Here is a 13,681-nt window from a genome sequence, read left to right as displayed (position 1 = left end):
TCAAGCAAATTCAAATCGCAATGACCTTTAAACGATTTGAGGTTATGAAAAAGTATTTGTCATTCCGCAATGAAAGTGAAACAGTCAAAAAAGGACAACCAGGTTACGATCCTTTGTTTCGGATAAGAGTTCTTTCCGATCTGCTCAATAAACGTTTTGACTCGATCCCAAAGCAGGTGTCGATGAGCAGATGTGCAGCACTAAAATGAGGCACCACCTTCGGCAATACATGCCAAACAAGCCGCACAAATGGGGCATAAAATTATTTGTGTTGTGCGATTCATTCGCATATCGCTTGGAAGTTTATAACGGCGCTGGTGATAATACAATTTTACCAGGAAATCCCGATCTTGGGAGTACTGCTCATGTGGTTATCCGATTATCACAAACTGTAACAGATTTTGTCCATCATATAATTTATTTTGATAATTTCTACACTACGTTGCCCTTGTTAGTTTATTTACGTGCGCGTGGCATTTACAGCTTAGGAACCATCCGGGTAAATTGAATTGCCAATTGCAAGCTCCCACGCGACAATATTATAAAGGACAAGCCAAGAGGTTTCTCGGCAGAATTTGTGGGCATAGCCTATGGAGTAGAGATCAGCAATGTTTTGTTGAAAGACAATAAGTCAGTTCGATTTGCATAAACTTATGTTGGAATAGAGCAAATCCTAATTTACAAGCAAAAAAGGCAACACGATATGATCGCAAAGGCAAAAAATATGTTGAAGTCGACTGTCCCCAAATAATTGATGAATACAATAGCCATATGGGCGGTGTCGATAAGATGGATGGGTTAATGGGTCGCTATCATATTCGCGCTAAAACACGACACGCAATGACCAGATTATTTTATCATTTTATTGACATGGCAGCAAAGAATTCCTTTACATTGTACCAACGAATTCGTAATGAAAAACTCAGTGATTCAAATAATGTATCAGAGGAGGAGGAGAAATTATTGCAGTTGCCCGAGTTTCGCGAAGAGATTGCTTCCGGTCTGGTCACATATACGCAAAAACGAGCATCTGGCCGAAAACCAACGTCTTGTCCATCTACATCACTACCATCAACCTCGAAGCCAGGAACTATCAGTATTAGCCTGAAAGCGAAACATCCAGTTGACGACGTACGATTTGATGAAATTGATCACTTTCCGATTTGGCTGAGCAAAGATGGCGGCAAGAGAAAATGTAAATTATGCAAAACTTCTCAAACGCAGTGTATTTGTAAAAAGTGTGATATACACTTTTGCTGTTCAAGCAGCAGAAACTGTTTTTATGATTACCATCAAATGATTAATAATAATAATAATAGATTGGCGCTTACACATAAGTTAGAGTTTGGCCGAGCTTCTCCTCCGATTTGTGGCGTGCGCCTTGATGTTGTCACACAAAGCGGAGGGACCTACAGTTTTACGCCGACTCCGAACGGCGATTGTATTTTTATGAGAAGCTGTTTTTCATGGCAGAAATACACTCGGAGGTTTGCCTTTGCCTGCCGAGGGACGACCGCTGTTAAGAAAAAACCTTTTTATTCTCATTTGTCTGTAAGAAAACATTTTTCTGTAGACCAAATAAATGAATAAATAAAATGCACAAGCGTTCTACTATTGTAGAACGCGCGCCTACTGAAGTGTTAAAACAAGAAGTGGTTCCACTTAATCACTTATATCTTACGAACCAATTTAACAATTTTAAAATTAGATAAATGATCAAAGCTAATAAAATTCTCCATAAAACATTTATACATCACTTTCCGATAGTTTCTGACAAAATAATTAATCATTCCAGTTTTTTTTATTATTTTTTAATGAAAAAATTAAAAAAATCAAACTTTGACAGAAGAAAAATTTAAAAAATAACAGGTTCTGTGCCAAATTTTTGCATTTGTGCTAAAGCCTGTTCTGATACACAAAAAAATCAAGTTAATAATGAAAGAAGGCGAGGGATAAGCAAGAAGAAATGAGTGGTCAAATGAAAATACGCAAATATTTTTTGTATGAAAAATGAGCAGGAAAGAAAGTTACTCATACGCCACGTACACCTGAGTAACCCGCTTTTCTGCTCATATTTCATACGAAAAATCTTAGCGCATTTTCATTTGACCACTCATTACTTCTTTATATATCTATCGCTTTTCTTCATTAGTAACTTCATTTTTTTTTGTAACAGAACAGGCTTTAGCACAAATGCAAAAATTTGGCACAGAACCTGTTATTTTTTAAATTTTTCTTCTGTTAAAGTTAGATTTTTTTATTTTTTCATTAAAAAATAAAAAAAAAGGAATGATTAATTAATTTGTCAGAAACTGTCAGTCCTATCGGAAGGTGATGTATATATATGGAGAATTTTATTAGCATTGATTTGACGTATCTCATTTTAAGATTGTTAAATTGGTTCGTAAGATGTATGTGATTAAGTGGAACCATTTTTTGTTTTAAGCTGAATAACGGTAAATTACCAACACCTCGAAAACCTATCCATAGAAAAAAAAATTACCTCGATTTTCGGAATCACCGAGCAATTCTACATAGAAATAGGATATTGGCGTCTGGAGAACAAAAACCAATCTAAAATTTGTGATCCAGTGTAATAATAGATTGGCGCTTACACATATATATGTATGTTCGTGTTTGGCTGTCAACATCGAAAACCCCTTTATAAGCAGTCCGTCCTATCTATACGTATGCAAACTATTCAAATTAACAAAAATTTTAGCAATAATTAAGTTCGGTACTCACAAACCAATTTATTTTGAGTGGGAAAAAAGTACACCACCTTGCAATGAGATTCTGTTGTATGTATGTATGTACTAGGGATGTTTCGCACGTCATATTTTTCACATACGCGAATGCGAATGCGAAATTTCGGAATGCGAATGTTAGGAATAACATTAAAAAAGCTATTATTAATCTAAGTCATCGTTTTTATTACTTTACAATTTTTTAAATTATTAGAACATTGAACGAGTGCTTAACCTATACATTGTTTTAATCTAGTAGTCAAAGTTCAAAAGAGGCAAATTATATATATTTATGAGGCGATTTCTTAGAGGCTCGTACATATATAAGGCCGGCTGCACTGCAAAAACGCTCACTTGGAACGCTGGCGGGTGGAGCGCTGAAATATTTGCGGGCCATATCTGTCAATTTGTCGTATTTCAGTTTAGTTTACCACCAATCGAGAGGATTTTCACCGAGATGAGCTCGTTTTTCTTTAAGATAGGCCTTCAATCGAGCTTTAATTTCACATTTTTTGATGTCTCCAGATTCTACATCCGAGCCTTCGCTTTCCCTGGAGGAATCTAAAATTATTTCTAGGTTGCTTATATGTAAGTACGGCGACCATACCGACCGATTTTGGCGGGACAGTAAAATTGTTCCGCTGAATATTTTTTAAAAATCTAGACGTATAAGTGTCCCGATTTTTCATATTTGTACCGATTAAGTCCAGATTTTCAGTGATTTATTTATTAATTTAATAATGGCCCAAAAATAATTTTTCGTACAAACGTGGCAGCACTTTCGTTATCACAAAGGACATAAACAAAGCCAGCATCCTCGTTTTCTATGATCCTTGGTTATGTTTTATTTTGTCAAACTAGTGCTCTCGCTATAATGTCCACATTTTTTAAGGTCTTTATAATTGTGTCTTAAGTTTTTTTAGTGAAACAATTCTAACTTGAATTTAGTAAAATTATAAAAAATAATACTAGGTTCATTCCTTATCTTTTTGGACTAAAATCTGAAAAGTGTCAAAATGCGAGAGTGTAAGCAAAATGCGCTCACTAAAAGAGAATAACAGAAAAAGTAAAGGAACGCAAAAACCAAATTTTTAGTCCAAAGAATTGCAACAACAAAACTAACGTCAAATAAAAATGGAAATGTATGTACAAAACACATTCACACAAGCACAAGCGCAATAAACACTTACTATATCAATTATTTTTTGCCTCCTTCCAATTTCAATTCACTTTTTTTACTTTTTGGATTATTCTCACTTGTTGTGTATTCTTTAATTTCCTTTAATTTAAATTTAGTTGAGTTTGACACTTTTCAGGATTTTGCCAGAAAAAATTCTTTTGACTAAATCTGACTACTTCGGACTGATGAGATTCACTCTCACTGTCGCTGTCATTTTCGAGTTAAGGAACGCTTTTTGGACTAAATCTGACTACTTCGGACTTTTTCTGACTATTTCTGGGAGATAAGGAACGCTCCTACTAATTTCCTCGAAAAAAACATGAATATAAAAAATATAAGCGGTAGATAAAGTGGCGAAAATATAAATATGGAAGAAACATTTTAGCATTATTTGGCTATTTCTCTCGATTATTTAATATTTAGTATTAATGTGTAGCTCGTTATCTAACAAAGACCATGTAAGCTAAAATTTCAAACTTTGTACAAAAATGAGCAAAATTCGACAAAGATTCATCAATATTTTGAGCTTTTTAATTAGATTTCTTATAAACATTATGGGTACCGTTAATTTTTGGTAAATTTTTTGTGGAAGGTGTTGCTCATTTTCTCCATACAGACAAAATTGTAAACATAGTACTTTGGATGGAAGAAAATCCGCGAACAAAAAATTGCCAAAAATCAAGGGTACTACTTCAAACTTGCCCTTTATTGTATTTTGATCAACATTTTTTAAAATTCGTCGAAATTTTATAAATGTTCTACAAAGTTTTAAATTTTGACTTACATAATTTTTTTTTAAAGGTCGTTATCTTTTCATAAAAAAATAAAAAACATTTCTTAAACAAAGAACAGTAACCAAAACTTGATAAAATGTCGTTTCCCTATTTACATTCTCGCCATCGTGTATATCAGTGGTCGGCAGGCCATAGCTCACTGAGCGCTCTCTGAGCACATGTGTGTTTCCCACGTATACGAAGAGCGGTAGCTGAGCAGTGCATTTAACGCACACAGTCTCACTATTGAATCGTTTGAATGTGTTAAAGCTCAGTTAGTCTAGACTTAACTTAAATTAACGTAAGAAATCATCGATGATTACTCTACACGTCAACTTAAGCCCAGAACGGAAATATTTTGTTTTTGTATTTTCTCTTTCAGCTTTCAGCTTTCGCCGCCTAAAATGCCATATAAAAAAAAAATAATGCAAACAAAAATGTTTGATTTCATTTGTTTTTAAGAAATACGAAAATGAGAGTCTGGCAAGCCTGATTCTCTCACCGCTCTCAATTTCCGTAAGGCCGTAACTTAAAAACATAAAATCTACAGGTTCTTAAGTTTCTTACGGTAAGTTATGTTTTAGCTAACCGCCAACACTGTTTCTCATATAACAGGTTGGCCAAAATATTAAGTTAAGTTAAGTTACGGAAATTAAGTCTAGACTAACTGAGCATTAAGAATGCCGACCACTGGTGTATATTAATAATAATAGATTGGCGCTTACACGCATGTTACTGCTTGGTGGAGATTCTCCTCCGATTTGTGGCATGCGCCGACTCCGAACGGCGATTGTAGTTTTATGAGAAGCTGTTTTTATACCCGAGCGCACTTGTGCACAAGGGTATTATAACTTTGTTCACATAACGGTTGTTTGTAACAGGCAAAACAAATCGAGATAGATATAGACAAATGTATACATAAATGATCAGGATGAAAAGAGAAATCGATTAAGCGGTGACTGTCTGTCCGTCCGTCCGTCCGTCCGTCTGTGCACACGATAACTCGAGTAAAAATTAAGATATCTTAACGACACTTGGTACGTGTACTTCTTTCGGTCGTAGGACGGATGGTATTGAAAATGGGCAAAATCGGACAATAACCTTCCATATAACGGTAATTTTCAGAAATACGAAAACTGCGATATTTTAGTAACTACAGAAGATTATTCGCTCAAAATTGATATTTGCAATAACTTTAAGACGAAAAATAAGAATATTATAAATTTTTTAAAAATGGGCGTAGCCACGCCCACTTAGTGTTACATGTGTATATCTTGGCAACCGCTGCACCGATTTCTTCCAAACTTGGCACAGTTATTGGTCTTGGTACAGGATACCAAATGGCCGAAAATTTTAAAAATCGGACAATAACCACGCCCACATCCCATATAACGGTAATTTGGAGAAATACGAAATCTTCGATAAATCAGTAAATATTAAAGCTAATTTATTCAAAATTGATGCTAGCAACAATTCTTTACCAGGAAATACGCCTATCATAAAATTTTGAAAAACGGGCGTGGCACCGCCCACTTATGATCACATATATGTATCTCGGTAACCGTTCTACCAATTTGTACCAAACTCGATATGGTTATTGTTCTTGCCATATAAAAGCAAAACGTTCAAAATTATTGAAATCGGACTAAAATTACGGCTTTTCATATAACGGTAAATTTTAGAAATGCTTTAAACGTCAATATTTCGAAATTTAAGGACGCTAATTTATTCAAATTTGATACACCCCGGCTTACCATCTAGCGGAAGGTTTCGGAAAGGTGAAAAAACATATATTTAATACGTGCGCCGGGTATTTAATGTTCGGCTCCGCCCGAACTTAGACTTTCTTACTTGTTCATAATACACTTGGAGGTTTGCCGTTGTCTGCCGAGGGGCGTCCGCTATTAGAAAAAACTTTTTTGATTTTTTAGTTTTATACCCGAGCGCACTTGTGTACAAGGGTATATTAAGTTTGTTCGCATAACGGTTGTTTGTAACATCCAAAACGAATCGAGATAGATATGGACAAATGTATACATAAATTATCAGAATGAAAAGAGAAGTCGATTAAGCCATGTCTGTCTGTCCGTCTGTCTGTCCCTGTACACGACTTGAGCAAAAATTGAGATATCTCAACGAAATTTGGTATGTAGGTTGCGCTTTATCCAAGGTAGGTTGGTATTGAAAATGGGCGACATCAGACTGTAACCACGCCCACTTCCCATATAACGGTATTTTCGAAAAATGCAAAAACTACGATATTTCATTAAATATTGCACCCAATTGCTGAAAATTAGTAGGTGAGGTTAGATTTTGTTAAAAAATAATATTATTATGAAATTTTTGGAAAATGGGCGAGGCACCGCCCACTTATGATGAAATGCTGTATCTCAGTAGCCACTTCACCAATCCTTACAAAACACGGTACGAGGCTTGGGTAGGGTCTAGCTAAGAAATCTGTTGCAAATCTTTGAAATCGGGTGATAACCACGCCCACCTGCCATATAACGGTAATTTACATAAACACGAAAATTGCGATAAATCAGTAACTACTGGAGCTAATTCACTTAAAATCGATGATTGCAATACTCACTTAGCACAAAACTAGAATATTATAAATTTTTGTATAATAGTCGTGGCGCCGCCCACTTATGACCTCAAATGTGTATCTCGGTAACCGATTTATCAATTTCTATCAAACTCGATGCACTTAAAACCTTGGTACGAAAAAGCAATTTGTTGAAAATTATTCAAGTCGGATTAAAATTACACCCGCTTCCCATATAACGGTAAATTTCAGAAATACGGAAACTCCGATATTTCAATGAGGACGCTAATTTACTCCAAGTTAATAGTTACAACAATCTCTTAACAATAAATAAGACTCCTATAGACTTTTAGGAATTGGGCGTAGCACCGCCCACTTTGTAACTACAAAGGTGTACCTCGGTAACAACTTTATCGATTTGTACCTAACAAGGTTCAATTATATCATTAAGTCTAACTGCATATTATTGGAAACGTTTGAAATCGGGTAAACATCCCTACTTATAATGCAAAGGTAGTTCAGGGAAAGTTGAAACGACGATATTTGATACCTGCGCCGGGTATATAAAGTTCGGTTCCGCCCGAACTTATACTTATTAACTTGTTTGTTGTTAGGTTCGGCTGGGCTTGCTCCTAGGCCCTGCGGAGTGGTAGCGCGCACTGTTAACCACTACACCACAGCGGCCACCGTATATATTGTGTGTATAGAAATTTGCGATAATGTTTTTAATTTTATCTCTTTGATTTGTTTTAAATAAAACTGTATTAAATGATGTTATGTCTTAATAATAATAATAATAATAGCCGTGTTTTATTTGTCCAGAAATTTAAGCTATTAGCTTATTTTGTACGGAGGACTTACCCAACATAATTATATTGGCTTATGAAAAGCTATCTTGGCTTGTATATTGAACGAGAGGCATTGCCATTCAGCATCAGAAATTTTCTCCTTCAGCCAATCAGAAAGAGGCAAAAACTTACTTTGACACTATTTGCAGTCAAACAACTGTCAAAATTAGGCTAACATAGGAAATAAGCTAATTTCGTTTTATTTGACCAAGATTTAACTATTTGATTGTGATGGTTGAATAAAACATGCCTAATAATAATAATAGATTGGCGCTTACACATATGTTAGTGTTTGGCCGAGCTTCTCCTCCGACTTGTGGTGTGCGCCTTGATGTTGTCACACAAAGCGGAGGGATCTACAGTTTTACGCCGACTCCGAACGGCGATTGTATTTTTATGAGAAGCTGTTTTTCATGGCAGAAATACACTCGGAGGTTTGCCATTGCCTGCCGAGGGACGACCGCTGTTAAGAAAAAACGTGTTTCTATATTTTTTTAGATGTTGCTTTGACCAGGGCTTGAACCCAGGAGCTGATGAGTGAAAGCGCACACTGCTTACCACTACACCACAGCGGCCGACTTATGTCTTATTATTCTAAAAACAAAATTCTTTGTTCGGATTCGTTGATTTAGAAATGTCCCGATTTTTGGCCACAGAAATCTGGTCACCCTACTTATAAGACTTTTAGCAGTTCTTGTTAAAGGCCCTTCAATGTTGTTTGATATACTACTTAACCGTTTAGCGCCTGAAGCTAAAAGCCGGTTATTGTCCGCACCCTGGGTAGACAGACTTATAGCAATTTCAACAATATTAGAGTGGACTCTCTGCCCATGTACACATTCGCATTCGCAAAACATTCGTATCATTTGATGCTAATGCGAATGTCGAATGCGAATGTGTAAAATGATGCGAATCATTCGCATAACGGGTGCGAATGCTAATATTCGCAACATCCCTGGTATGTACACACAGATAAATATATATGTACTAATATGCAAAGACACTCGTAAGCACTGAGACGAATTTTCGTTATCTACGGTGATGTGTGTTGTTTTTTCTAGGTCAAAGTGCACCCATTAATTTCAATTTCATCGTTCAAAGCCAGATTTGAATGCAACTGATGGCGGCCAACGAAGTGATTCGCTCTATTTCCAGCAGTCCACGACCGAGTTCCTTATCACAATGTTTTCCCGATTTCTCCTTAAAAAGCTCAAACATTCATTCGTGAGTACATATACATACATTAGAGTGGTTCATAAAAACACTCTTTTTGGAAATTCATAAACGCTACATCAGAATATTGTTATTTGTGATAAAAAAGAGACATGTATTTTTTTATTTTGAAATAAAGTTTTTGTATAGGTCGCGCTGGCCGGCTTTTTATAAAAACGCCGATGTTCTGAATTTTTTTATTTTCTTGACATGTAAAATGCAGCTAAAAACGAGTTTTAACACTTGACAATGTTTAAAACGTTCAGTATCAACGTTTTAATTTGAGTACTTTTTTTAATTCGATCGCCATATTGGATCCGCCATCTTGGATTTAAAAAAATTGACTTCAGATTCGTAATCGGCGACCCCAAAAACTCTCGAGTGCCGGGTTTCGAACAAATCCAATAATTAAAAAAAAAATATGGACCGCCATTTTGGATCCGCCATTTTGAATTTCGAAAAACTGACTTCGGATGCCTAATTAGCAACGCCAGAAACCCCCTGGTAACAAGTTCCAACCCATGACAATGCGTAAATCGTTCAGTATCAACGTTTTAATTTTACTAGTCTCTTTTCGAGAGCATATTTTCGGGCACTAGGCCCATTCTAACTGCCCAAGACTGGTATGTAATTAAGGGAATTTTCCCCAATAATACCAGAGTAATTATATGTAAGAACCACATTTTTAGCTGCATTTTAACATGTCAAGTAAATAAAAATATTGAGAACATCAGCATTTTTATAAAAAGCCGACCAGCGCGACCTCTAAGAAAACTTTTTTTTTGTCAAAATAAAAAACACGTTTCTCCTTTTTTATCACAAATAACAATAATTTGAGGTAGGGTTTATGAATTTCCAAAAAAAAAATTTTTGGAACCACTCTAACATACATATTTATATACATGTAAGTATAAATAAAGAAGAGCCGATTTTTGAGAAGTGAGTTGTAAATCTTAAAAGCATATGCTTTTGGAATCATTAATAAGAAGTGGTCGACTTCGAGCAGACGTTCAAGTGCCTGGGGTTCTATAAAAAGTGAAATTAATAAATTTAGTCGCCGAAACCAAGTGAAAAACAAACATGAATATATACGCAGCCATAATTTTGGCGTTCTGTGTCTGTACTGTAACAGCAGGTAATTTAGCTCTACCCCTAGAATAACTTTAAAAAAATTATGAACAGTATTGTATGTATTAGAGTATTTTACGTATAGAATATGCGCAAAGTCGTTAAGCTTAGCGATGTATTGTTATTTTATGCTTTTGGAACAGAATTCTGATTTTGGCAAAGTAAATCGATCGGACCAGCCTATCAAAAATTTTCTAAAATTTATCTGAACTGATCGGACAAAATAGTGATAGAAATATATATATATTTTTTAATGGAGAAGATTACTACATATGGAATAGGGGAAATATTGCCATTGAGCCACAATTACGTCTTGACCTAAAAAAAATTGGTCAAAAGTAGTGTTCTTCGAAAAAAAACATGCAAAATCCACAGGATTTATTCCAAAACAAAAAATGTATATACTTTTTATTATACTAGTATTATAGATTTTAAGACGAGAAACACGATTCCACTGTTCACAATTCGAAAAAAAGGTCAACCACTCAATTTTTAATATGCATTATAAAATTGTGTGACGGATGTACAGCTGCATGCAAATCATAAATAATACAATATATAATTCATTTTTCAAATTGAGGGGTTGACATTTTTGTCGTTTTTTAAACAGTGGAATCGTGTTTCTCGTCTCAAAATCTATATTATTAGTATAGTAAAAAGTACAAAAAATGTTTTTTTTTAATATATCCGTTGGATTTTGCATGTTTTTTTTTCGAAGAACAATATTTTTGACAAATTTTTTTAAGGTCAAGGAGTGATTGTGGCTCAATGGCAATATTTTTTCTTAAAATGCAATTATATTAGCTTTCAAAGCCATTTTGTTCGGTATCAAAATATTGCTTCTGTCGAAAGCGCTACGATTAATTGGCATGAAGTGTTAAAAAAGCACACTGTGTGCCGTCGAATTAGCTCGAATATCTTATTTTTCAGTAGAGAAATGTAATTTTGAAACTTTAAAATTACTTCTCAAAAACATATGATTTATAAAAATATAATTCATTTATAAACAATAATAAAACAAGTAATTTTTAGCAAAACAGAACGACTTAAAAAAAAAATATATTTATACCTATATATGATCCAATGATCGGATCTAAACCGTATTAGTATGGGACACCTCTGAGACACTACCTTTCCGATGCAAAAAGAATTGTCGAAATCGGTTGACGTGGTGCAAAGTTATGCGGTAAAATACATTAAAAAAAAATTCCGACGAACTGATAACCTTCTTCTTTTTGGAAGTCGGTTAATAAAATAAAATGTCTTTCATATAAAATTTTTGTTTCTCATTTCGCGCCCCCCTCTACTCCCACCCTCGATGTACATTTTTTTTTTTTATAATATAAGATTGACAAAAATTGTTATGGCAGTTTTCTCAACGTCATTCAGTAAGTAATCCACAGTAATTACCATACAATAAAACGAAAGAAATAATTTGTTTATCTGACGACGACCAAATCGAATATTTTGAGATAGGGTGTTTTTCTATTAAATTCTGAAATAGGGCGTTCTTGAAAAGTTTTTTTAGATAGAACGTTTTCGAACTGGCTGCCGAGATAGGTCGATCTTCCACTCAGCCATTGATATAACAATTTTAGATTGAATTTCGAGTTTGCCAATACAAATTGTAAAAATGGAATTTTAGTTTCTCAAATCATATTCATCTTTTACTCAATGTAATTTTTTTTCATTAGGTAACACAGTAGTAGATTCGTTCGTTTTGTCGAGAAGAACATTTGAATTTTTTAAAATTACTACAGTTTAAAAGAATCGTAAAGTTCCGCATGCTGTCATTTTTTCGGTACTTTTTCGTCTAAATAAACGTTTTAAAACTATATTCACATTACAGCGTAAATTACTTTGTTTCGATCAAATTACTTCACATAAATCAAGTAAGTTCACATTTTCTTTCATAATTTGTACGTACGGGTGTCTAGTTTGTACTTGATTTCAAAAAACAAATGGTTGCATACCTTTAGGCATTTTTTCATATTTCCTCAACAGGGAACGCTTAAATAAATGAAAAATCTTTTTTTTCTTCATTCTGTTCTTGATTTATGATAAACTAGCAGACCCGGCGAACTTCGTCCGCCCAAAATTTATTTTTTTATTGAAACATTTGGTCCAACGTTTTCGTCAGCAATTCAAGTTCACGTTTGGTTTGTGGTGACGGAAGGAGAATCGTCCTTGAATCTGTATAGTATAGTTAGTGGCAATTTCCAAACTGGTGAGTATCATTGATCCACATTCTGTTTAGTCAACGTAAAGCAAGGACCGCAATGGTTCTGGTGGTTGATTTAACGGGGGTAATTTGACTTTGATCTCTGGTGCCTCCGAATTGACGATTTTTAGCAATAACTCGGCTCCAGTGCCACCTTGCGCATCTTTTTTTGCAATAGTATTGCCCCTATCGTTACCAATACATATATATCCCGAATATGAGTCAAATCGGATCACAAATAGGATTTTGAGTAATAACTCGACTCCAGCGCCACCTGGCGTTTTAAGTTGTGAACTTAAACTATACAGGGACCTACTCAAATACATAAAACATGTCATTAAAATCGTTTCGGTAGTTTAGGACGACTCCACCCACCAGAATAAGTCTTTTATATACTGACACCTTTCGGCATTTTTGCCCATACAAAAAATCTATCACGCATTCGTCATATGGAGAAAATGCGCAACATCATCATCGAAAAAAATTCTCAAAAATCAACGATAACTTATAGCCATTAAAAACTTGCACTTTGTTATACTGAAATTGAGTGAACTACAAAACTGCATACTCAAAATTTAGTGCTATTTGATGCAAAATGAACAATATTTCTATAAAAAGTTAACAAAACATTTATAATGAAAAAGAAAAAAAAACACTGTATTCTGGGTGTATACATATATTTACAGATAGATAAAAGTTTCAATATGTTTGGAAAGCGCCACGCTCCCTTTTCCAGTAGCCCCAAAATCTCTATACCAATTTCCAGGACACTACTACAAAATTTCCAGAGATATACACTATGAAAAATTCGATATGTATGGGTAATGCCACTCTCCCTTAATATGTATATCGAAAGTCTGCAGTAGGTATCCAAATTTCGGTACAGCCACTCGCGAGATCTTCTTCTTTATTGGCGCTGTAACCGCCTAAGCGATTTTGGCCGAGTCCAAAACAGCACGCCAGTAATTTCTCTTCTATGCTAACTGACGCCAATTGGAAATGCCAAGTGAAGCCAAGTCCTTCT

General features: G+C 34.8%; 1 protein-coding gene across 2 annotated transcripts in view; it reads left to right on the top strand.

The window, feature by feature from the left end:
• The first annotated feature begins 10,251 nt into the window (after positions 1 to 10,251).
• The window catches only part of LOC118735218 (glycine, alanine and asparagine-rich protein), a 37,195-nt gene continuing 33,765 nt past the window's right edge, over positions 10,252 to 13,681 (top strand). The window contains exon 1 of one of the 2 annotated variants that reach the window (XM_036464867.1): positions 10,252 to 10,443. In XM_036464867.1, the coding sequence (XP_036320760.1) occupies positions 10,389 to 10,443 (55 nt within the window). In that variant the 5' untranslated portion in view covers positions 10,252 to 10,388. The remainder of the gene's footprint in view (positions 10,444 to 13,681) is intronic. The other variant, XM_036464868.1, reaches the window with a different exon arrangement.

This window comes from Rhagoletis pomonella, unplaced genomic scaffold (genome assembly GCF_013731165.1).
Source record: "Rhagoletis pomonella isolate Grant_MI unplaced genomic scaffold, Rhpom_1.0 Rhpom_scaffold_00003, whole genome shotgun sequence".
In the NCBI taxonomy this organism is placed as follows: domain Eukaryota; kingdom Metazoa; phylum Arthropoda; class Insecta; order Diptera; family Tephritidae; genus Rhagoletis; species Rhagoletis pomonella.
The sequence above is the reverse complement of the archived record's forward strand: the minus strand, read 5'-3'. Positions and strand labels throughout refer to the sequence as shown.